Here is a 25,013-nt window from a genome sequence, read left to right on the forward strand (position 1 = left end):
ACAAACTTAAAATATTTTAAACACATTTTGTTCTTAAAATAATATTTAAATTTCTATATTATTAATTTTTCTTTGAAAACCCAATAAATTTTTTCTTTAAATTAAGTGTCTATTAAATCAATATTTTGATGTTTTGTCTTCGTTATTATATTCAACATAAAATACTAAGAAGGAAGGACCTCTAAAAGATGTTAAAATATTGATTTAGTATAAAACAATCAGATATTATAGTGACCATAAATACCTTTGATCAAACTAATGTATCAATAATGCATACTATATAACATATTTCCTGTTTTTCTTTTTAAATAAATATGTTTGATTTAAGCTGCAAGTATCTCATAAATTAAAACATTTTTTGATGTTACTGTTTATATTTATTTAATTATTATGCATCTTACTCTTTGATTTTACCTTCAATAAAATAAAATAATGTGACCATCATTTTTATTTTTACATTTTCAACTAATTGTCCAACTTGTTTTTTTTTTAAATATTTTTAAATACATCAGTCAACTTACTGTAGCAAGTTGACCTACAAATTTAAGAAGATTGACTACTATTACCACGGTATAAGATTGAGTCTAAATGAGAAGTTATCTTCGATATCCAGTGTCAAATAGGTACAAGTCAAAATATTAATAGAAACATTAAAATAATAATGTCAACAGTATTTTACTTTCATTTATTTTTTCTTTTTTTTTTTACATCAAAATATTTTTAAGATAATAATACTTAGACAACATTTTTTTTTATAGTATTTAAACATTATCTACGTATCATTTTTTGATTGGTCCATGGTGGTATTTATGATTATTATTATTGATTGTGAAATAATTTTGAATAATCACACAATGATACGTAGATGATGTTAAGTGTTGTCAAAAAAATATTGTCTGAGTATCATTATCCATATTTTTAGTCCCTCTTTCAAACTAAGGTACCAATTTTTTTTAACTTTATTTGTTGTTTCAAATGCATTTCTCAATTAACATTGAAGCAAAAATGTGTCAAACTAAACAATTCAAATGCTATAATGAAACGAAACATTCTAAAGTTAAAGGATTAAATCATACCTTAATTTGAAAAAGGGGCTAAAACCAAAATCGTCCCAAAATATAGAGATTAAAAATATATTTAATCCTATTTTTAATTGACAGTTGAGAGTAATACACTTCAAATCACAAAGTAAACTGTTTTTAAGCATAATTTTCTTCATACACATAATAAAAAATTAAACTCCTAATAACGAATTTAAGAAAGTCAACTATTTACCAACTTTGTTAAATTATTTTTGTTAGTTGCATTTCTCCTAAAATCAACTATTTATTTTATTAATTTATTTTTCCAGAAAATCATGTAGGATAGACCGATAATAATATAGAAGTGACCTACATCAATTATGAATGTATCCAACAACGTCTGAAGGACCATGAGACAAGGTTAATCACATTTTTTTAAGCATTTTGTCACTAATAAAATAAATAAATCACATTGTACTTTTGATTTCGACATTTCTTTGACCCTGAACTCTTCTTTTTCTTTTTCTTACCTACTTTTTCAGTATGCATTTTCTGGTATTGATAGATAAATATTTTTAGTATATAATTGAAAGTTTATCTTAAAATAGGTTAAATTTAAGTTTAACTTATACTCGTATCGTTATATTTATTTTTTACTTTTTTAAATATTAATTATATAAACTTTTATAAAAATAAAAATCACAACAAAATATAAAATTATTAAATATTTAACATAATTTCTTTCTAAAAGATATAATTATCAAAACATCAAAGTATTAAAAACAATTAGATAAAAGTAAAAGAAAAAAAATATTAAATAATTAAAAAAATAATCTGTTTTTAAAGTTACATAATAAATTAATGATATTTTTATCACTAAAATGATACATCCATCCTACTCTGACTTTCGATTAAAATCAAGATAAATTCAAACAATATAAATTATTCGTAATCCATATTTTTTTAAACACCAAGATTTCAGTTAGTATATACTAAACCAAATTTGAGTTCCAAAAAATAATAAAAAAAAAAAAAACTTTACAAAATAAAGTGATACAGACATCAGTTTATTATACTTCGTATGAAAGAGTGAATAAGTGGAAATGGGTGTGAACAGGTAAACATCGTCAACAAGTTGAAATGAAATTATATTTGTTAAAAAAAAAAAAAACTAGTCTTTCACAAAACCAGTGTTTTATAGAAAGGGTCATTTTAGTACACTTAATTATGATACCATATTCTTTCATGTTCTAAATTCTTTCAAAATTCATATTAGCTTCCAATATTCGAGGGTCAACACAGAAGCTTCTTTAGAAAGTCAACTTTAACACTTCTTCAGAAACTTGTCACTTTTAAAAACTAGTGTTTATATCAAATTAAAATTAACTTCAGAAAAAAAGTTTAACATCCCTCTTTTAGTAAGATGAATTCTAGAAACATACTGGTGTGTCATAGATGAATGAAATCAGAATTCTTATGTGAAGGGTACTGTTGCAGTAGCAGCAATGATTGTTCGGTGAAGTTGATAAAGCCAAAGTCAGCAAATTTGGCTTTGGTGAAGGGAATATTCTTGGTTGGTTCCAACAACAGCAACTAAGCACCAATAAATAACTTAAAAAGAAGATATAATGGTTACGAGTCAGGAACCAAACCTGTTTAGAGCGGAGAAACTTATAAACAATTAAATGCAAGAACATTGTTCATTTATCTTGGAATCTAAATAAAAAAGTAATATTCAAAGTTACACCATAGCATGGATACTCAGTATATCTATCTGTTTTCCTTGCAACAAAACCACTACCGAAACATACCAAACATGAAGAATGAAAGGGAGGGAGTATCAATCAGACTCACAGTCTGATCAGCCGCTTGAAAATGGCCAAACTTGAAGTCCAACAAGAAAACTTAAATTTTGTTGAATGCAACAATGTCACAGCTTTGGATATACTCGTTGCATGGCTCAACTGTCAGGTGTTCTTCGATGAGGGTGTCCACAGATACAAGGTCATCCACAATAGTCATCATGATCTGCAACTTCTTGATTCCATATCCCACTGGCACCAGTTTGGCTGTATCAATTAAAACAAGCCATTTTAGATATATTGTAATGTTTTCAAGAAAAAAATAATTATACACTTCCATTATAAGGCAGGTTTACCATGTCTTTCAATCACAAACTACTATGTAAAGTGGCTTCATTTGGACTTAAACAATAACTGTCTTAAAAATCATGTTAACACTGATTTCTGATTGACTGATAGGATAAAAAATTTAGAGACAATGCATAGCCATTATAGTGAATGGATCAGATTTGAGGGAGAAAAGTTTATGAAACTTTGAACATACATGCTCCCCACAATAAACCAGGCATCTCAATACTGCGGACTGCCTCTTCCAGCTTCTTCATGTCGGTCTCATCATCCCAAGGCTTGACATCGAGTAGGACAGAAGACTTGCCACCTATACAACGTCATTCAGTTAAAGTTTCCAACAATTTCAGCAATGAAGTAAAATCTAGAGATATGAAAAAGCTCCTGTATGTGACAAGTTCTCATAAATTTCAACCATTGTTCTACTGTATAGCAACATGCCTAGTTTCTACGGTTCCCAAATAGCAAGACAATTTTACTTGAATTAAACAAAGTCCAGAACAGCTTCTATCAACATTTTATTCATGGGAAATGTTTCGTGGACCAGAAATTACTGTCACCATGCTCTTAAGAAAGCTTACTCTCTTTTTTCTTGGCAGACTTTTTAGCAGCCTCCCTTTCTTCTGCTGCCTTCTTATCCTCCTCTGTCTCGTCGCCAAAGAGATCAAGATCATCATCATCATCTTCATCAGCAGTAGCAGCCTGACAATTCAAATAAATCCCAATTATTACATCAGTTAAGTTCACTTTAGCAGCTACTGCACGGCTACAATAATATATAACATTTCACAAGAAGTATCAGAATAATATAAAAAGCAAAAAGTTTATATTCTAGAATTCCAGCCTCTAATATTGTTATCCTATATAACGAGTTTACTTAGTAAACACATCCTAATGAACCCAATCAAGATAACTATCTCGTTTTAGTAGTGTCAGAATTGCTTAGCTAGTGAGGGGTTAACTTTTTGAATAGGTTAACTCTTCTTTTGTATTTTACTGATGTAAAAAATATGAATGAATCAGCTAAGAGACAATTACACTCTTTTAGACATTTTTTTTATATATTCCATTTTTAAGATGATTCAAAACCCATTTTATTGAAATTTCTTGGACTTATTCTATCACTCGCTATCACACCAGCTATATTCAATCCTTAGAAAAAGGGTGTATTGAAGATTCCACATTGATCTGGAATATAGACAAGTTATAATATATAAATAGATACAAATCTTATCTTTATAAGACAATTTTGTGAGATTAAATTAAGTTTAAAATCTACTTTCGAAGAAAAGGTATTGTTCAGCTCTACAATGTGCCTTCAAAGTAGCTAACATTTCACAAGAAGTATTGTTCTCTGCAATTACATTTCAGACAGAAGGGAATCCAGGTCCCATAGTGTCGTGCCTCTCATTCCCATACCTCCCTCGTAACCCTAACTTCATAGCTGCTCCAAAACACAACTATAAAAATTCAGATTGATAACCTACCAAAATATGCATGGCAATCACCAACCATCACACTCTTATTTACAAAAGGTTTTTCCATTAGTTTCCCATCAGCAACAAAACTCACGATTTATGACTAAATTATTTATGCATTTTCAATATAAGAAACGATTTTTTAAAAAGAAAATTACACTGAGACAACAAAATGTAAGATTAAAGAAAATGCATACCGCTTTGGCAGGTGCAGCTTCAGCTGGAGCAGATACGGTACTGAATCTAACCCCTTGAGCCTTCCCAGGGAAGCTACTCAAATAAAATTTAATATTAACAAAAATTGCAAAATCCAACAAAAAAAAAATAACAAAAGCGGAATTGCAGCAGAAAGAAAAAAGGAAATGAAGTGAGAGAGAGGAACAAACCTTGAGGCAAGTTGAGAAGAGACAACATCGTACCACTTGGCAGCATTGGGGAAAGAGTCCCCAGGCTTTTCCACAACAGCTGCATACACTTTGATATCATCCTTTGTCAATAGATCCCTGAAGTCAAACAAAAAATAAGCCACACACAGATTCAATAACCCAAATATCAGAAACAATGAAAGATTGAATTTTTAATAGAAATTGAGTGAATGGTACAAGTGTTACCCAGAAATATAGGTTTTCCCAGAAAGGAATTGATCGAGGGATTTGATACCCTCTTCGGTGTGTAGATCTGAGAAGGTGACAGCCATCTGGTGTGATTGAATTGAAGAGTGGCAATGCAGAGTGTGGAGTGGGAAGAATAGAAAAAGCTACTGCTTGTGCTCAATGATTGATATTTATAGTCTGCATAGTCACAAACCCTAGATCAGTCCCAACCTTAGACTTCTGAACTGAAATTCATTAGAAGCCTTATTTTAATTATTTGTTTAACCTTTTTCTAATTCTTGTAATTATACTTTCTAATTTTTTTAACATTTAAAGTTATAAATAATAAAAGGCATTAAAAAATAATTGTTATAAAGATAAAAATTATAACAAAATAATTCTCTTCGTTAAAATGAAAATTCCAAGTTATTCATGGAGTTACTTATTTTCATTTCAAAAATATCATATACCATTTCAAAAATTACTTTTTTTCACCAAAAAGGATATTTTTTTTAAAATAATGTCATGACTTTGCTGCGAGTGTTGTTGAAGATGACTTGAGAAAAGGAAGACATACACATAAATTGATAGTTGTTAATTCTTTGATTTTTTTTTCAACAATTTTTTTTTAGAATCCTAATTACAATTTGTTAGATAATTAAAATACTTAAATTTTAAACCTTAAAAAAAATATTTCCATATTTACTCTAAATTTTAAATCCTAAACCATTATTTATATATATATATATATATATATATATATATATATTTATTTATTGAAAATAAACCAATCTTTGTAGCACCAAATTGGCTTTAAAATGCATGAAATGAAAATGCTATATTGAGATTTCATTTTTCACACATGCATAATTCTTCCCATTTAAAAAAATAAAAAATTGTATGAACAAACCATATATTTAGTAATTAAAGAAATTAAAAATTAAAAGAAGTAAAAAAGAGGGATTAAGTAAAAACACATCAATATTGTTCTTTTTTGTTAGAATCTTTAAACTCAGTTACCATCCAAATTGTCATACATAAATGGTAAAGTAAGTATTATCTATGTAGTCCAATAGATTGAATTAAAAAGTTACCTAAATTAAAGTAAGTAACTTTTATTCACTTGAGGTTAAGTTCTTGTAGACGAATATTTGGGAGCGATGAATTAAGCATAATATCGTGTTCACTTCGAGTGAATTGAAAGCGATGATTTGAAGTGAATAGCGAGATTGTTACAATGTTCACTCACTCACTTGCATATATGAAGAGATTCAGAGGGATTACTCTCGCAATGTCTGAAATGCCCTTATTTGTATAATTAATTCCCAGCGTTTTATAACATATTAAATTCAAAGTGTTTTAACTGTGCATTCATGAGAGACTTTGAGGAGGGTCCGTTTTGAAAACGCAGAGATTCCTCTGAGTTATTTTGCTTCGTTGTGGCGTTAAACAGTGAAGATTCCTCCCTTCACACACAGCATTGTTGTGTTTGTGTAATGTTTGCAAGCTTGGTGGTGTATGAAGAAGTTCATGTTGGTGGTAGATGAAGAAAGAATGTGATTGATGATATGAAAAGAGTGTTTGAAGGTGGAGAAGAAGATGAAGGAGAGGTTACACCATTGTAGAGGAAGAAGAAGGAATGCTGTATTCGGTTACAGCGGTACGCGTAACCGGTTACAGCGCGTAGAAGAAAAACAAGGAGAGGTGTATTCGGTTACACCATCCGCGTATCCGGTTACAGCGACTGAAAAATGAGCTTTGACAGCCATGAATGCAGCGTTCCATGATGGCCTGAGACGACGCAGCGTTGGGATGGAAGGCTGAATTTGGAGGATGCAGCGGCTATGATGAAAGTGGTTGAAGCAGTGGAGGATGCTGTCGTTAGGGCGTCATATTGATGACGATGGAGTTCCAGCGCTGGATGAAGGTGGACGATGCAACGTTCGAAGGATGAAGGTTGATGGATGCGAATGGCCGTGGGAGGTTGCAGCGATAGCGTTCGGTGGACGATGCAGCACGCATGACATGGAAGTTGATGGTGTGGTAAATGCACAATAGCTCCATGCCGTGATAGTAGTGGACGAAGGATGACAATGGTCGTGATGTCTTTCCATGGTTGATGGTGTGCACTGTGAGATGCAGAGGTCCATCCGCAGAGAGAAGATATGAAGTGGAGTGATGATAGAAGAAGAAGAACGAAGTTTCATTGTAATATTAATTATAATAATTAATAATATTAATAATAATAACTAATAATAATAACTAATAATAATAATTAATGATAATAATTAATAATAGTAATAATAATAATAATCATAATAATGATTTTTTTTCTCTTTATTATTATTATTATTTCAATTTACTAAATTAACATTGTTTTATATTTTAAAAATTAATTTTTATTTTTTTTCTCTTTATAAACATTTTTACAATTAAATATAACATTAACAATTATCATTTTATATTATTTTAATATTTAGGGACATTTTGGTAATCTTCAATTTTTACCAATTAAACATATTTTTTAAAAATGCCACATCAATCAAATCTTACACTAATTCTCACAAACTTCATCCCCAAATTCACTCTCAATTACCTTCAAATCCACTCAAATAAACACAAAAAAAATCACCCTTAAATCTCCTCAAATCCACTCAATCATTCTCCCCCAATCACTCTCTCCCAATTACCCTCAAGTAAACACACCCTTAGTTTTTTCAAGATAAACCAATTTGTAAGTTTATGAACTAATTTAATTTTAAAAGTTAACATTATAGTTTTATTTTATGTGTTGGTTTGACATAAGAGTAGAGTAATAATACCATAACACACTTTTACATTTATTTGACATAGAATACAAAAATAAAATGGTTCAAAAAGTGTAAAGTTTTGTAGTTTTTCAAGAAAGAAGAGAGTAAAAAATAAGTAAGGATAGTATCAGATGATTAATGTAAAAAATTTAAGTGTTTCAAATAATGATTTCTCGCGAGAGTATGAAACGAGTCAAAACATCTAATAACTTGCAATATATCCCTAGCTATGCTGCTGGCTCTAGAATGAAATTTTGCAGAATAGTACAATCACATAGGCTCAGATTCAAGTTGAGTTTTGGTCCAACCCTTTTCACTACGATTTCCCACATATATGGCAAAGACACAAATTTGTACACAAGCCCGAAGTTTCTACAGCTACAGAACATAATCATGCAGAAGGATCAGGCTTGGTAATTTCGTTACCTCACCAAGAAACCATTCGTTCTCATCGAAAGTTTGGTCAAATTTCCTGTCCTATTTATGTGACAATTCTTGAAGGACAATGGCTAGGGGAATTGGCTTAGATTTTACCAAAGCTGAGCCATTAAGGCCAATCATGAATAACAAATTTGAAGGGGTTACTTAGGATGCTCGTTAAGCACAAGAAATGCTGGCATAAGATATTATCACTCTCTGACAGATCAATTTGGACACACACTGTCTTCAGCTCCTTGTCAAGGTAAACTCGTACTTATTAAGCTGCTGCAAGTTTTGGCCCCTTAGAAGTACAAAAAGGTGGAGTTCCTCAGCAACGGTAGGGCAATGGAGGGGAAACATGTGGTGGTGATCCATGATGTATCTCGAGAAATCAATGTAAGAATTTTGGAATGGTCTCTGCGTGGCTTGTCTCTTGTGCCAGGAGATGTTCTCACACTGATTGCAGTCATGCATCAAATTGTGACTCCTAGTGAGTAATCTTCCTCAGATTGCAGGGAGCTTCTTATGATATTGTTCCATTCACCACCTTGAAATGGATTTTGGAAGAAAGAAAATGGAAAATCAAAGAACAATGAGTCAATAAGTGTTGTGCTGATTAATCTGACTATTTCTCCAAAGCATATTAATCATTTTTACAGGTTCACTTTGCATGATGTGATGAAAGTTCTCCATCCATTAATGATAAAGTCGAATTTATAATGTATAGGTGGATGGTAATCTTATCTTATAAATTGATTAAGTTTAAAGTTGATTGATTAACACAAGATTTTTTGTAGTGGGATACAAAAGCAGTGTGGATAGCAGATTAATGTTTGGAGCAAACCAGAAGATGGTAGAGAAACAAGTTGCCAGGAAGAAGAAACAGTATATGAACAATGAAGACATTGCTCGTACTTTTCAGCTATACAAATCAGAAAAGGTCATATAATTTATAAACACTAGTTAAGAAAACCATAAACCCTCTATTTTTTAATCTTGTTAACTTTGCACATCATATTTTCAGGTTGGATTTGAGATAGAAATGGCTTTAGGATCATCATTAAAGGCAGTTGCACTGAAATCAGCCTTGAAGTTAAAGGCAACTTGGCTTATACTAGACAGGTAAGATGAATTTAAACTTGCTATCATTGACTAGATATGCAAGAATAATATAACCCTTTTGAAACTTTTCATCTGAAGACTGTTAAAGTTAAAAACGACTATCCGATCAAATCCACTGAAACATATAATTTCTGTGTAAGTCATACCTTCATACCATATGAGCTCATAGATTTGGCTATTACTCAGAACTTAATCACCCTTTACAGCTTCAAGTATTCTGTTTCTAACAACAACATAAATCTGATATATAGTTGGTAAAATCCAACCTTTTTTTAGTGAATCATCTTGATACAACCTGGTCACAGGAAAATGAAGAATGATGAGGAGTTTTTCCTCCAGAAGCTTTCGTGTGGTATATTAAGAGTAAGGCGTTTCAATAAAATTGTACGTTTAAGAGGACCACTGCATCTCCCCCATGAATCACGCCCCAGTAGTACCAGCACTAATGATACAAACACTGACAGTATCCCACTACCAGACATTTCAGCTGAACATATTTACCTCTTCAGCACTGAGACTTCTCCCAACAGTAAATACTCCTATACTCTAAGACTTCATCTCGTTGCATGCACTCATGATATTAACTTGTGATCTTTATCAGCTTCTAAACTTTTCATTTCTGCAATTCACATGTGGGTTAACATTAACATAAGTTTTCCTCTCTTACGTAAAAATCCAAGTGTAAGTCTAAGTTTCACGTTAGGTACTAATCTGTATAGAGATAAAATCTATAAATTCATCGTCTCGAGATTTTGAGTTGAAAATAATATCCATCTTTATATAAGTTGGACTCAGGTCTCACTGGTATTATATTTATATAAGTTGGACTCAGGTCTCACAGGTGTTATATATGTACGAGTAAATTCTCCATCTTTGTAACTGATACATTACTAACAAAGTTATTTTACATATGCTAACTACCTGTGCAGGTACAGTAAGAGATTATCCAATGAACCAGAAACAACCACAGGGAGAAAAGAGCCCTCATGATGAAGTATGGTACTCAACTCCTGATCAGAGCACAGAAAGAAAGAACAGTAAGCAAAGGGTTAATCAAACACATGAAGAACAAAAAGCAAGCAGAAAGCATGGTAATAAGGAGAAGGACCTAAAACTTGAACAGAAGTTAAAAGAGGAAAACTGTGACATAACCTGTGGTAGTAGCAACAGGGAAACAGAACAGAAAGAAGAAAGGTGCTCTTCTCTTGGTGGTGCTAAAAACTTTTTTCTTGGAAAGGCTGAAGAATACACAGTGTGTGAACAATATTTTAGTTTGAGTAATTTTCATGTAAGGAACTAGTTTCAAATTTATATCAATATTCATTACACATTTGTGTTAATAGATCCTATTCTTCTCTTGTCAATGTGATATGGTTAGATTACCCATTATTGTCCAATCTCTGTCTTCATTCATGTCATAATAACAGTGCTAATATTATTAGTTTTTTCACAAAAGTGATTCATATATCCTAGTTAAGAGGAAAAAAATGAACTAATGATAATAAAAAAACGTGATTTATAAAAATTTTATAATATAATTTAAACTCTTTATATGCAAAATTAAATTAGTTATCAATATTCCATTGTATTACTTTAATTATGAAATAAATTATATTAAAATTATAACATAAATAAATAATTTAGATGATAAATCAAATGTGTTATTTTAGAATAATTTAATGTGAATATATAATAACAATAAAATTAAATACCGTATAAAATAGATAACAACATAAATTTGATGTCTTAAAATATAGATAAAAACAATAACACAATCATAACAACGACCAAAACTCAATATTGTAAGAGTTTAATATTAATTTTTTATATAGATTAATTCAGGTCACATTTATATAATTTTTATGAAGAATCTTTCATAGAAAAATTCAACCATTTTTAATTCCTATTTTATGGTTTTAATTACTCTTAGTCTCATTGTTTTTAAAATTGTGTTTGATTTCTTAAAGATTTGATTAAAATTAATTTAATTTCTATATTTCAGAAATTATAAATTTTAAACTTTGTGTTCTTTAAATATAACGAAAATAGTCTTTAAATATTTAAAAATATAAGTTTGATATGTGCGTTTAGTCGTATTATACAAATATTAATGAAAAAGAAAAAAAAAACTAATGAAATTAAGATATAATATAAAAGTAACTAATAACCGATGGCCAAATAATAAAGTAAGTATTGACATTTTAAATATGAATATCTTTTTATTTAAAATTAAAATTGTATTTTGTTGAAATCTATTTTGTACAGAAATTTTGATGTAAGGTATTGAGGACTCATATGTTGTTCCGCCAATTTTATTATCCAAATTGGGAACAGATATTGGAATTTGAGGTTTTGGTAGATTGATAAAAAAAGCAGAATGAGGTAAACTAGTTAGTGTGAGTGTTGTTTAACCCCCACTAAACCCAGAACTAGGAAAAGGAGGTTTTTGATGTTACTGAGTCAGTCTCACACAGACATATACACAAACACTTGGAGAGCGCCGGTACCCTGGGAGAAGAAGAACTCGTTGATCCATGACCACTATGCTACCAATCAAACATGTGACCAAACACCGTCTCAGATCCAAATCGTTTGTCTTCTCCATTGTCAACCCTTGCTCGTCTTCCCATGCTGCATGCGCTTCTCTCGCAGCATCACCTTCTCCATCAACGCCCTCAACTTCAAATTCATATCAGATCACGAAACAAGAAGTCGTGTCCTCCTTCAAGACGTGGTTCGCGACGCGAAAGGTCCAGCTAGACCCCCTCGTCGACCGCATCTACCAACTCCTCAACGCCTCCGCCGACAACGAAGACTTATTCCCCGCACTGTCCGCGCTCTCCCTCCCGCTCTCCGAGTGCCTCGTCCTCCGCGTCCTACGTTACTCCGCCACTCACCGCGACATCAACTCCTGCCTCAGGTTCTTGGACTGGGCCGGCAGCCAACCGAACTTCCACCACACGCGCACCACCTTAGTTGCCATCTTCAACATCCTCGTACGCGCCGACCGCAAACCCGGTGTCCTCGAATGCCTCGATGGCTTCCGCCGCGGCGTCTTCCTCCACAACGCCCGTTTCCACGACATCCTTGTCTTGGGCTATGCTATCGCCAGGAAGCCTCAAAACGCGCTCCATGCGTACGCCCGAATGCGCTTCATCGGCTTGGACCTCGACTCCTTCTCCTATCACGTCCTTTTAGACTCCCTCGCTGAGAAAAACTACTTTAACGCTTTTGACATCATTCTGAGGCAAATTCGTGCCAGGGGTTTCGAGAATCACGCTACCAATATCATCGTTGTTAAGCATTTGTGCAAAGAGAGAAGGTTGGAGGAGACTGAGGGTTTTCTCAACGATTTGGTGCGTCGTGGGGAGGGGTTAAAAGGGCCTGAAGTGAGTTTTTTGGTTGGCGCTCTGTGTGAGTGTTTTAGGTTTGAGCGTGCGGTTGAGTTGGTTAAGCGATTCGGGAGCTCGGGGTTGGTTCCATTGGATCATGCTTATGGGGCTTGGGTAAAGGGTCTTGTTCGAGGTGGTAGGGAGGATGAAGCATTGGAGTTTTTCTCTCAGAAGAAGGATTCTGAAGGGTATTGTATGTCCTCTTCTAGGTATGATGTTTTGATTTATAGGCTTTTGCGGCAGAATCGACTTCAACAAGTGTATGATTTGTTGGTGGATATGAATGAAAGTTGCATTCCCCCTGACGTGGCAACCATGAATGCTGTTTTGTGCTTTTTTTGCAAAGTGGGGATGGCTGATGTTGCGTGGGAGTTGTACAGTTCTCGTTCTGAGTTTGGTCTGTCTCTCAATCACTTGGCATGCAAGTATTTGATACTTACTTTGTGTTGGGATGGATGTGTTGTGGAGGCGTACAACGTTGTCAAAAGCTTGGTTGGCAAGAGTTATTTTCCTGATGAGCAGACATTTCGCACGCTTGCGAGTGCATTGTATAGGGAGTGCAAGATTGATGAGATGAAAGAGTTGATTGATCTTTCTGTCAGCCTGGATATTGTGCCTACTGCTTCAACGTATGACCAGTACATATATGCTCTGTGCCAGGCTGGGAGAGTGCAAGATGTTAATTTGGTACCTGGGGAACTTAAGACTGTTGCTGCCAGGGCTTCGTATGTTAAGATGATTAACGGTTTTGTTAAGTTGGGCAGGGGAGATAATGCTGCTCAGCTTCTTTATGAAATGAAATCGAAGGGTCATAAGCTGAACTTTCCATTGTGTACAACTGTAATTTGCTGCTTACTTAAAATGGATAATTCAAGAGGGCGCTTTTTCAATTTACTGCAGATGCTCACTCGCTGTGAATCTCCTACTCGCTGTGAATCTCCTTGTCGCATTTATAATTTTTTCATGGAAGGAGCTGGGCGTGCCCAGAAGCCTGACTTGTGTAGGGAAGTATTTGAATTGATGAAAAGTAATGGTGTTGAGCCCAACTTGAACTCTCGTGTTCTTGTGTTGCGAGGTTATTTGCGCAGTGGGAGAATTTCTGATGCTCTGAGTTTTTTTAACGTTGTCCGGGGCCAGGGTTTGGAATGCAAGAAGTTGTATACTACCTTGGTTAATGGTCTTTGCAAGTGCAATAGGATAGACATGTCACTTGGGTTCTTTAAGAGCATGTTCAGACTTGGATTCAATCCAAGTCTTGAATGCTATGAGGTTATTGTGCAGGAGCTTTGCTCATTGCAAAGATATCAGGACGCAATACGTATTGTTAACGCATATGAGAAAACGGGACGCCCTATTAGTTCTTTTATGGGCAATCAACTGCTTCAACATTCTTTGATTTCACCAAAACTCCACGATACATGCGTTTATTTAAGAGGAGTGGGATTTTCTGCTAATTCAACACTTAACTTGGTGATTGGTGCCTTTTCCAGTTGTCGCAGAATGACCAATTTTTTGGACTTGGAACGACTAATAGAGAAGTGCTTTCCGCCTGATATTTTCACCTACAATCTGTTGCTGAAAGAATTAACCAAGAGTGATATGAGCAAAGCTCGTTCGTTGATTAGTCAGATATGTCAAAAGGGTTATGAACCTGATGGTTGGACATATCAAATCATGGTACGTGGTTTTTTAAATCATGGAATGATAGATGAGGCTAAGCGATGGAAAAAAGAAATGCTCCGAACAGGATTTTCTATATTTGAATATAGAATCTAATAGAATATTCATTTAAGGACAATTGGTCAAGATGTAACATGGCTTGCCCAATTTTAGTAAGTATATTATGATTTTTAACCATTTATTGGAAAATGGGCTACATTGGTTTTAGTTTTTCTGTCAAATTGTTATTCTTAAACAATTCTTGTATCTTTTATTCTCCCTCCCCCTTTTTTCTTGTGGAAGCATTGGAAAATAAATTATGTTTTCACCTCGTATTATTTATCACACTGGATTGACATTAGCTATGATATTTGGCGTAGCTTTTATACATCACCTTATTCTCCATACTGTATTGTTGAAGTTAGAAGTATTGCTTCTTATCCTTTTTTAGGGCTAGCTATCACCGCCAGATGAAAAATAACATCATATAATTCATGATTCAGGAGACAATTCTGAGTCTCAATAAAGTAGTTGTTGTTAGTATCACTAATTACTGATTGCCATGAGGACCTGTGGGTTTCATGTCAGTACCACATTTCTGTAGTTATTTTGTGCAGCTTGTTGAAGATACTGAAGTATTTATGGATGGAACTCTTGGTGGAAGTGCTAGTGGAGGAAAACTGAACACTTATAAGGAGTTGTGTAACATAGCGAATGAGATGGGACAACTGGACTTGATATATAAGTTCATGGATTTAGCAAATTATCAAGCTTCTCTGAATTCAAAGAGGGGTGCTGCTTTTGGCTTTTCTAAAATAGCAAAACAAGCAGGGGATGCTCTTAAGCCATACTTACGTTCTTTACTTCCAAGGCTTGTACGCAACCAATATGATCCTGACAAAAATGTGCAGGTAAGTTCAATTTAAGTAATCTGGTGAGCCCGGTACTGAATCTAATCCTTACCAAGGGCATTTCCAGGTGAATCCAGAAAATTTCTTTACCTACTTTTAATCTATATGATAGAAGATTATAGTGCTATATAATAAATGTCTTTATCAAACCTCAAAAAAAAAAAAATGTAGTTTTACCCCCTAAAATTTTTGGTTTGGTTCTCTATTTCCATGTAAGATTTCTCCTTTTTTTTTTGTGCAGCTTTTCCTTGCCTTTTTTAGTGAAAAACTTATTTTTCCTTAGAATGCAATGTTATGCATGATAATATCCAATGAGTATATGAATTTTTATTTTCAGGCACGTACTTGAGTTGACTATTGCATTTTTTTCTGTCTAGGATGCAATGGTGCATATATGGAAGTCACTCACTTGTGGATGATTAAAAAAAAACCATTGATGACAGTTTAGACATCATAATTGCAGATTTACTAGAACAGTGTGGATCCAGGCTTTGGCTCTCACGTAAGGCACATGTCTTGCCCTTAAAGACATTATTCAAGGATGGCAATTTAAAGAGATCATTAATATTACTTATATTTTTCTTGAGTTTAAAAGTGTGAGTTGTCAATGATCAATATAGACAAGAAATCCTGAAAATTATAGTAATTAACTAACTACAAAAGTTTTGTATTCAGTCGATATTGTTTCTTTTCATTCTCTATACAAAGAGAGCCATTGTTTTCTTTGTACATTTTATCAATACAAAAGTTACTTTTCAGTTTCTCTTTTCTCTCTCTCTCTTTTTGACTCTAATACTTGGCAACAAAAACCTTAGTAACTACTGTTATGGTGAGTCACTATCTGTAAAAAGCATGGAAATTTTTTCCATTGTGGGTTTTGTAATGTTTGCCAATGGAGAATAGTACTAGTTATTCTGGTCTTCTGTTTCTTCCTTCCTACTTTTATTGTGTTGTTTAATTGGCTTTATTCTGGTGTTAAAATATGGTTTATATGTTTATTTAAGTATTTTTTTATTTGAAGAGAGATTACAAAGCTATTTATATTTGATGTGCTATTCCCTTTCATGAAAACTAATGTTTGATTTTCCCTTTCATTAAAACTAGTGGGTGATTTGTAGTATATTGGGCTGTTGAAAGATGTGAGTGATTTATAATGCGTTGTACTGAAGAGTGTGTAGGTAGTTACTTTTAACATTTGGGTAGTTTATTTTAATTTTTAAAATTTTAAAATATAATTAAAGGTAAATAGAAATATGAAATGTGTACACCAAAGAGGAGAATCCCCTTTATATGTTGTTATAGATTAAGAAAATAAAATTAATAATGGTAATCAGATAAAAAATAGTGGGTGATTTGTAGTATATTGTGTTGTGCTGATGAAGTGTGCGTGGGTAGTTTATTTCCATTTTTCTAATTTTAAAACATAATTAAGGATAAAATAGGAATATGAAATGTGTACATCAAATGAGAGAATCATGTTTATATATTGTTATAGATGAACTCCTTTATTGGGTCATTACAAATACAAATATTTTTTTATTAGTTGATAAGTTGATTCCGATTGGACTGCAGGTGAACCCATTACTCAACACGAGTGAGTCCAGCGGAAGGATGAGTGAAGATGCAGCAGAAAAGAGAAGGAAAAACAGATGAGCTAGGTGGAAGTGGAACTGGTGTATGGCGTGGGAAAGGGATAACCTAACTAGGGAAGGGGACTAGAGGAGACTGGGAACTCTCTCTGGCCAGTGACTCTCAAGAAAAAAAGGGCTGGAGTGATCTCAATAGAATTTCTTATTAATCTCATAAGTATTTTACAGGTGTGGAAAGCATTGCTTATATAGGGACGGAAATCCCTCCCTATGTTGCAGCCACGTGCCTAACAATTTCCACTACTCATGGATCAAGTGCCACGTGAAAGTTTACGTTGTTTTACAAATTAAGCATGTGGAAAAAAGAAAGAAAAGCAGCAGCTTCTGGATGCTGTATGGTGCGTCGCTGGGCATCTAGCATAGGTCGCTGAGCTGTGTTGCTGAGTGGTGTGTTGCTGAGCGACCAAGAAAGAATCTCTGAGCGGGCTTTGGCTGGTTGGTCTTTCCAAGTGAGGATGTGATTTAATTGTCCACTCTCTCTTGACATATCCTCCTCCCGTCCTTCTTGAATCCTTCAAGCCATACTCCTAGTGATAGGTCCATTGGTTGGACCCAAGTCATCCTAAGTGTTTCATTGAATTTTGAGTAGCCTCATTAAATACAACTTTCACCTAAATAAAATTTGAATCTACGACATTATTAATTAAAACTAATCAATTTAACTACTTTTATTAGTCTTCTTGAATTATATATTTGTCTTATATATAGAACATGAGGTAATATTTTTTTTTTTTTATGAATTGGATATCCATCCATTGTGATCCATTAAATAATTATTTAAAAATCTAATTCATCCATGTTTCATTTGATAAATATATCTAATCCATTCATTTTGCCATCCCTATCTACAATTTGAGCACTGGTTGATTTTGATTATCTAAAGCATATCAACATGTCATTCTTTTCTATTTGTGCTTTTCTTTCATCATGCACCACCCATAGGTTGGGAAGCATTTAAAGAGATTATGGTCTGGAGCATTTTGTGCAATGGATGAGATAGAGGAAACTGTTAGAATTTCTGGTGAAAAGCTATACCGTAGTGTAGCTTCCTTGACAATAAGGCCCTGTGATGTTTCTGTAACTGAAATGTCAGATGCACACAAAGCAATGGATATTGTTTTACCCTTTTTGTTCGCAGAAAGTTTACTAAGTAAAGTTTACAGTGTCCGCAGGGCACCGGTTGGTATCCCATTGCTTTTCAACTTAATTCATACACTCACTTTGCTTTGTTTTTCTTAACTTTCTTCCACCCGATTGTAAATTAAATATATGTAAATTTTGTATATTTACATCTCAGTTGTTTGGTCAAATCTTGTCAAACTTTGTAGGATTGTATATGTTTACTTGGCTCTGGTGTATATAGATGGATTATAACACAAGACTGCTTAAATATTATTTTATTCTCATCAGATATGATGTTGGTTGTTCCTTTTTTCTGCTTTGTTCATTACCGATGATTTTTCAGGTGTGGTATTTTTAATAATCTTAATGATGTTTTGGTTTTGGTACTACTTTCAGAGTTTGTTTATTTCAAAAGTATAACTTATCCTTTTCTTGTGCTTAAATTTTCAAACTTCTTTCCCAAAACCAATCAATTAGAATACCAAGCGTTGTAGAATTCATTTCCCAGTAAGCATGATTTGTGCTAACCTGCACATATTGGATTCACAGTTTTGGATATTTTTGTTGTCTGTTTTGGTGTTAGTTTTTAGTTTATACGTTGTGCAGTTTCTGGTTATGCTTTGACTATGTTTATCTGATTCTGATTATGTAAGAAGAATAATGATTGATTGTTATGAAGGGATAACATAGTGCTATTATTCCATTAAGTTATGCTGCTGTTAAATCTGAGTGCCTTATTGTTATTGTCTTGTCTTAGCATGCTGGAACTGCAATCTGTCCACATATGTCTGATTTAGTTTGCTGCATGCTTGAAAGTTTATGAAGCCTAGAAGATCAATCGCTCAATTATGTCCAGGTTAGATTGAATGATATTTTCAGTTCCTGCATAAGTTCACTTTTAACTCTTGTTTATTTATATGTTAACTTTTTGTGTTTTTCGTTATATTAGCTTCATGCAGCAAATGTAGTGATACAGTCAGACAAGCTTGAAAGTTGGAGAGTTTCCATAGCCAAAGGCTCTCCTATGTGGGAGACTTTAGATTCATGCATAAAAGAAGTTGATGCAGAATCATTGAACAAATTGATCCCACGGCTTGCTCATTTAGTTCGATCTAGTGTGGGCCTCAATACTAGCTCTGTTCTTAAGTTATTATCACATATTTCTTTTGCTTTGTTTCTCCGCTTGAACGGTCTTGAGTCATTTCGATATCACATTTTACCTTGAAATTTTAAGGAGCTTATGTTGATTCAAGGAGGGTGGGTTAGTAGAAAAGGCATGTAGTTGGCTGATGTTCACTATTTTACGACTTATTGTCACCCTTATGATGCTGGTGCTCTTGCTTTCTGAAGCTGAGAAAGTAATCATAATGTTAGTAGAGTCTTCTTGGAATCACTATGATTAGTTTGTACCATTCTTGGTCGAAACCCTTTCCAAAAAAAGCCTTGGTTTTCTTTATGATTAAATAAAAATTATATTGACAATAGAAGATAAAAATTTTTAAAATTCAAAAAAATTCTAAGTTAGTAGTAATGCTTTATGTGTAATTTTAAAAATACATCTATATCCAGCATTGTCTTGTTTCTTTCAAGGTTTATCATATACACAGTTTCAAAAATTGAATGAGCCATCACCAATATCTTTGTTACCGAATTAGTCTCGTAAAAATTTCAAAACATTTGCCACATTTTTCCTTATTGAATGCCAAGTAATGAAGAAGAAAGAGCACACCCTTGCGTCATACACACATGTTAACCATTAACTAACAAATAATTCCGAAAGAGATATCACATAATCCGCATCAAAGTGTGGGTAACTGAAGTTCTACAAGCACATGATATAACTGATACCACAGACTTAATCAGAATATGAAATGCAATATTCAACCTTTTGCCTTCTAAGACGAAAACAGTCTTGAAAACAAGTAACCATGGCAACCTTGCACAGTATCTAGCAGAGGCATAGTTTGGCATGCTTCCTCAGCGGCACGATTCATCCATTTTTCTAATATAACTTCCGCAATAGAAGCAACCTGATGCTGCAACAGTGCTGCACCAAGGGGTCCTATCAAATTTAGCCGAGTGGCGGCAGAAATCACATCTCTAATTGTGATGAACATGTAAGCTCTCTGAGAACTAGTACTATCAAATCCTAGTGTTCCACATACAAGTCCAAAGACAGGAGCATGGTGAAACGACACATTACCTAAACCCAGAGAAGCATCTCTAAAGGTTTTGAGGGAGGGAACCTCAGAAAATACAGCTGAAGCCACCCTCATTAGTGCAGATCCTTGCGATATTGATGCCTTCCGACCAATTTCATTAGTTAGGGTAGCATCCAATATTTTGTCAAGCTTATGCCAGTTTTCCAAATTGGGCAAAATGCAAGCTGAGTACACAAAAGGAAGCAGTAAGCTTCCTGTATTCTCCAATATATGGATGATAAATGTCTTAAGATCATTGGAATCAGACACTAAGTGGGTCTGAACTGCTGCTTCAAGGCCAAACGAATGAGCAAATCCACCAGTAGGTAGAAGAGAATCAAGTAACTGCCATTGACTCCACTGTAAAACTGGGTCTGCAAACCAGGGTCTGTTGTGTCCTTTATCTATTTCCATTGTTAATCATATGATTCCAGCGCTGGCCACCACTGTCTGATTACTACAAATGCCCAGAGCAATAAACCAGATTTATGTATTCAAACTTTTAAAACAATCTTCAAAAATTTCATAGATCTTTTCAAAACGAATGATATTCCTAACAAATAAACCCTTTCGGAAATTCAGACTGACCACAGTTGAATTTCCGAGACCTTATCACTACCTACCAAATACAATAAGGTCAAAGAAGATAGATGGTATGCATCATTATACTTGAACTAAATATGCAGTCTGCAGATATATATAGTATGACAGCGACCTTGTGAAAGAAAAAAATTAAGATGTGACTTCGTCAGAAAATACTTCTATCTTTCAAAAGCCAGACAACTCTGAAGCGAACTATAAAAGCATGCTAAACATAAGATGGAAGAAGCTTCAATTATATACTAACCAGAATCAAAGAAATGTATTTAATAGAGGTGAGGAACTTCTTTCAACAAATTTTGGAGAAGAAATTGCCAAAATTAACAAGTTCTTAACTTGCTCAGCAAGTCAATATCTCCTCTAAACACAGTTGTAAAGTAGGTTGAATTTAATGGTAGGAACTTCCTAAATGTTGAAGATGCATATTCAATCCATTTTTAGTTATTTGACAGTACAAAAAAGAAAACTATAAGAGAAATTAACAGTAGCATTAAATGTGCACAAAGGTTAGAGACATCCTTCAAAGCTCTCCTGAAACTTAGAAGCGAAACGAAAATACTTTAAATGACATTAACTGCAAGTCAAGATAAATTATACTGGGATGTGAGACTTGGAACAATCTATATATCAAGGTTTTTCATACTGTGATTGACACTGGTCATTCAGAAATTACAAGTTGTTGCATCTAAACATTCTCTAATACCTTGAATCTAGTACTATTATCCAAGACAAAAGAAAGGCTAAGACTTGTTTTCTTGAGATTGATTATCATCCTGGTTCATGAATTGGAAGCCCATGATATACCTATACTCTCCAGTCCCAAGGCAGCGGGAGCAGTAATCAAGACCGCTTCCACCACAAGTTCTACACCATATTGGCCATTCACCTTTCGGGAGCATTTCCAAATGAGTCTGGTTTGTCCTTCCCCTTCCACAACACTGGTGGCAATCAACCCTTCCACTCCCCTCACATACCACACAATGCGGATCTGGCTTCTTCCTCCTTTTCCTCCGAACATTCGACTCCGTTCTCACAACCCAACATGGTTTCGTGAATGATAGATGAGGAGACGGCTTAGATGACCGAGATGGGGGCAAACCATTGAAACTCGTGGCCTCAAATCGGACAACCGTGGATAAACTCAGTGTCCCAAAACCCATCTATGCCGGCAGAACACTCCAGTGCCCACTCCACTTTAACAAATGGAATCTGAAACAAACGAGGGTACCTACTCACTGTGGACTTCCAACAAACATCTGTTACACAGTGATCCCCGGTTAGTAATTCATGAACAAGATTAGGACAACTGCGAGTAGCACTCTAAAATGTATGCATGTACTAGTAGTTGGAGGCAGATTAGAATAATGGGAGTTATATCTATCTATAGACCACTTATTTTTTGTCAACGGCATATGCGATGTGTCCAAGGGCCTTGCATGATATGAATCTCACTGGATCAATATTCAGAAACTAACTTGTTAGGGTAATTTGCATCAATATTCAGAAACTAACTTGTTAGGGTAATTTGCATCAATATTCAGAAAAAAGAAAACTTGAATCAATGCATATAGCTCACTATTAAACATATAAACTGGATAATGAATTCAAACTTCCACTAATAAAAAATAACTGCCCATAAACTGACCATCGACTAATTTAACTGCTGAACAATAACTGCATCTTAACTAACTTAACTGATAACACACCCCGATATTTAATGCAAAGATTGTTTTTCAATGCATCTTAACTAACTTAACTGATAAACACACCCTGATATTTAAGGCAAAGATTGTTTTTTCATTTGTTAAGGAAAAGGAAGCAAACAAGGCACACTGTTATGGAATAGGGACAAGAAAAGCCAGCCGAGGGAATACCATTAAAATTGAAATAGAAAGCCTAACCCAATTTACAACCAAGCTCTGAAAAGATGTTACAACAAGGGTTTTGTTTCTCCAAGAGACTTTTCAGTGGTAAATACATAAAACATTAGGGAGATAATAGGTTGACATTCCTTACAAGATACAACCCTTGACTATTCTCTCTCTATAAATATATATTATTTGAATCATATTTTTTATACTTTAATATATTTTTTTTATATTTTAGGATAGGTTGTAAAGTGAATATATTTTATTTTTTATAGTGTCAAAGTATAATTTTTCAAACAATTATCCAAATTTATATATAGATATGAGAAATAGAAGATGGCTTTTACCTCTTGGAGGGTATCGAGTATATTAGCACTGATAAGTGTTTTGTAATATCAACAAATTTATAATATTGCTTACCCTCTTTTATTTTCCAGGTACACATAGGTAATGTTAAATACCAATCGGGTATGCAGCAAGGACTTGCTAAGTAAACTACTGATATTTGTTTTCACCAAGGAAATGGCAGAGAAAAAAAATGTAGAAGGAAAGATGTGACTGGTTAAAGTCAAGGTACAGATAAAATTGGAACCTGGGTGCATGTAATATTTTAAGCAATTCAACCTAAAAGTGAAGGTCACCTACTTCAATTTCACGTTTTCCTGGATTCTTCCTCTCCCCACGCCTTCCCTCTTCAACCAAACTTTTGTTTTCCTTTTCATTATCCTTATCGCCGTAAACTGAAGAAGCACGAGGCAGAATTATGGCACTTTTTAGGAGATTTTGCCTAGATATGATGACGAGTTTCAGGTTTCAAAGAATCTCATTGACCAAACTAAGCATCTCCCTTAAATCCTCCATCCATCATTAAATGCTTCAAGTACTAAACTTCTGAGCCTTTTGTCCAATTTGAAATCTTTTCAATCTCTATGCTAAATTCTCAATCTCACCGATGTTGATGGTCACAAGAGGAAGCGCACGTAATTTAATTTTCTCCTCTCTTTTGTTCATGTTCTGAGCAAGATCTTTCCATGGATCTTTTTTCCTCTGCAACCAAATGGATAATTCCATCCTAACTAAAATGTCATGCCTTAAATCTCAAGATATACGTCATTGGTGATTCCCCTTGCCCATTGGATGGTTCTAGAAAATGCATCCAACCACTATTATACAGGGTCTGATAAGGTCTTTGTTTTATTTCTGGCGACAAATATGCTAATATAGATAAACGATTTAAAAGCCATAAAAAATTAAGACAAACGATTTCATTTGAGGCAATGGCAAAATATGGGATTTTGGCTGCAAAATCATACCAAGTATCCAAATTGAATCCGAGGTCCTCTAGGCACCAATTGCTTCTTCAAAACGTCACAATTCTTCTTAACTATCTCTAGTTTTCCCTGCATAAAAAGAACTTTGACGGTCGTTATCTAAGGCGCCAAAGTGGAGAACAAAAAAACAGAACAAAAAAAATGATTTCGAAACCCTAAAACCTGCAACTGGGTCCACGGCAGGATTTGGAGGAACGACACGATTTGGAAATGATAGGGAAAGATGCAATGGGCTGTGGAACGGCTGAAATTCGAAGTGAACAGTGATTTCGGAGTGAATGAATTTCAAGAATTTCGAAACAGCATTTGTAAATTTAAATATAATTGAAAAATTAATAACAGTTTTTAATCCTCCCATGCTTTAATTTAAAGAAAAATACAAATTAAATCAATAATTCCAATTTAGTCATAAAAACATCATAAACAATATTAAATTTATATATTATATGATTCCGTAAATCCCTTAAAAGAAGAAAAAAAAATAGCGTTCTAAGTGGCATAACATAACGGTTAATTCTTTTTTCACTCATTCAAAGTTTAAACTTGTTATTACATGTATGACAACATCGAACAGAATTAACAAAATAGGATTATGTTCTAGCCAATGGACTTTATAAGAATTTAAATTATTTTAAAATTTGCAAAGTTAAACCAATTAAGGTCAATAACTCAATCATTACATATA

General features: G+C 33.8%; 4 protein-coding genes across 14 annotated transcripts; 1 reads left to right on the forward strand and 3 right to left on the reverse strand.

Annotated features, from left to right (window-relative positions):
- Nucleotides 1-2,696: 2,696 nt before the first annotated feature.
- LOC106763015 (elongation factor 1-beta 2) lies at nucleotides 2,697-5,423 on the reverse strand. Its single transcript, XM_014647167.2, has 6 exons — nucleotides 5,262-5,423; nucleotides 5,037-5,153; nucleotides 4,848-4,920; nucleotides 3,754-3,874; nucleotides 3,369-3,482; nucleotides 2,697-3,091 (listed from the first exon to the last, which is right to left on the reverse strand). The coding sequence occupies exons 1-6, from the start codon at nucleotides 5,345-5,347 to the stop codon at nucleotides 2,928-2,930; spliced, it is 675 nt and encodes a 224-aa protein (XP_014502653.1). The 5' UTR covers nucleotides 5,348-5,423; the 3' UTR covers nucleotides 2,697-2,927.
- Nucleotides 5,424-8,998: 3,575 nt separating this feature from the next.
- On the reverse strand, nucleotides 8,999-24,543 carry LOC106765215 (protein PHOTOSYSTEM I ASSEMBLY 2, chloroplastic). 4 transcript variants are annotated; one of them, XM_022781933.1, is made up of 4 exons: nucleotides 24,491-24,543; nucleotides 24,311-24,397; nucleotides 21,934-22,385; nucleotides 8,999-9,020 (listed from the first exon to the last, which is right to left on the reverse strand). In XM_022781933.1, exons 3-4 carry the CDS (start codon nucleotides 22,287-22,289, stop codon nucleotides 9,014-9,016), a joined length of 363 nt encoding a protein of 120 aa, XP_022637654.1. In that variant the 5' UTR covers nucleotides 22,290-22,385; nucleotides 24,311-24,397; nucleotides 24,491-24,543; the 3' UTR covers nucleotides 8,999-9,013. The 4 variants fall into 4 exon arrangements, with proteins under 4 accessions (XP_022637654.1, XP_022637653.1, XP_022637652.1 ...); XM_022781932.1 differs by lacking the exon at nucleotides 8,999-9,020 and adding an exon at nucleotides 20,851-20,986; XM_022781931.1 differs by lacking the exon at nucleotides 8,999-9,020 and adding an exon at nucleotides 20,858-20,986 and having other exon boundaries at nucleotides 21,833-22,385.
- LOC106765359 (pentatricopeptide repeat-containing protein At1g71210, mitochondrial) lies at nucleotides 11,855-19,500 on the forward strand. Of its 8 annotated transcripts, none has more exons than XM_022781923.1 (6): nucleotides 11,855-14,664; nucleotides 15,264-15,557; nucleotides 15,935-16,059; nucleotides 17,130-18,385; nucleotides 19,086-19,184; nucleotides 19,278-19,500. In XM_022781923.1, the coding sequence occupies exons 1-3, from the start codon at nucleotides 12,130-12,132 to the stop codon at nucleotides 15,974-15,976; spliced, it is 2,871 nt and encodes a 956-aa protein (XP_022637644.1). In that variant the 5' UTR covers nucleotides 11,855-12,129; the 3' UTR covers nucleotides 15,977-16,059; nucleotides 17,130-18,385; nucleotides 19,086-19,184; nucleotides 19,278-19,500. The 8 variants fall into 8 exon arrangements, with proteins under 8 accessions (XP_022637644.1, XP_022637646.1, XP_022637647.1 ...); XM_022781925.1 differs by having other exon boundaries at nucleotides 17,130-17,655; nucleotides 18,149-19,184; XM_022781926.1 differs by having other exon boundaries at nucleotides 17,130-17,655.
- On the reverse strand, nucleotides 20,100-20,976 carry LOC106765214 (urease accessory protein F). Its single transcript, XM_022781930.1, has one exon. It carries the CDS (start codon nucleotides 20,941-20,943, stop codon nucleotides 20,224-20,226), a length of 720 nt encoding a protein of 239 aa, XP_022637651.1. The 5' UTR covers nucleotides 20,944-20,976; the 3' UTR covers nucleotides 20,100-20,223.
- Nucleotides 24,544-25,013: the final 470 nt, after the last annotated feature.

Source organism: Vigna radiata, chromosome 6 (assembly GCF_000741045.1).
Source record: "Vigna radiata var. radiata cultivar VC1973A chromosome 6, Vradiata_ver6, whole genome shotgun sequence".
Classification (NCBI taxonomy): Eukaryota; Viridiplantae; Streptophyta; class Magnoliopsida; order Fabales; family Fabaceae; genus Vigna; species Vigna radiata.

Excerpts from the sequence above, each read along its gene's own strand:
- LOC106763015 (XM_014647167.2), bottom strand. The coding sequence starts at position 5,347 with ATGGCTGTCACCTTCTCAGATCTACACACCGAAGAGGGTATCAAATCC. Across the intron at positions 5,154-5,261 it reads GGGAAAACCTATATTTCTGG|GGATCTATTGACAAAGGATG; the intron begins GTAACACTTGTA and ends GTTTGACTTCAG. Across the intron at positions 3,483-3,753 it reads GTCTGCCAAGAAAAAAGAGA|GTGGCAAGTCTTCTGTCCTA; the intron begins GTAAGCTTTCTT and ends GACGTTGTATAG.
- LOC106765359 (XM_022781924.1), top strand. The coding sequence starts at position 12,130 with ATGACCACTATGCTACCAATCAAACATGTGACCAAACACCGTCTCAGA. Across the intron at positions 14,665-15,263 it reads GTTGGACATATCAAATCATG|CTTGTTGAAGATACTGAAGT; the intron begins GTACGTGGTTTT and ends TATTTTGTGCAG. Across the intron at positions 15,558-15,934 it reads ATCCTGACAAAAATGTGCAG|GATGCAATGGTGCATATATG; the intron begins GTAAGTTCAATT and ends TTTTCTGTCTAG.
- LOC106765214 (XM_022781930.1), bottom strand. The coding sequence starts at position 20,943 with ATGGAAATAGATAAAGGACACAACAGACCCTGGTTTGCAGACCCAGTT.
- LOC106765215 (XM_022781931.1), bottom strand. The coding sequence starts at position 22,289 with ATGGGTTTTGGGACACTGAGTTTATCCACGGTTGTCCGATTTGAGGCC.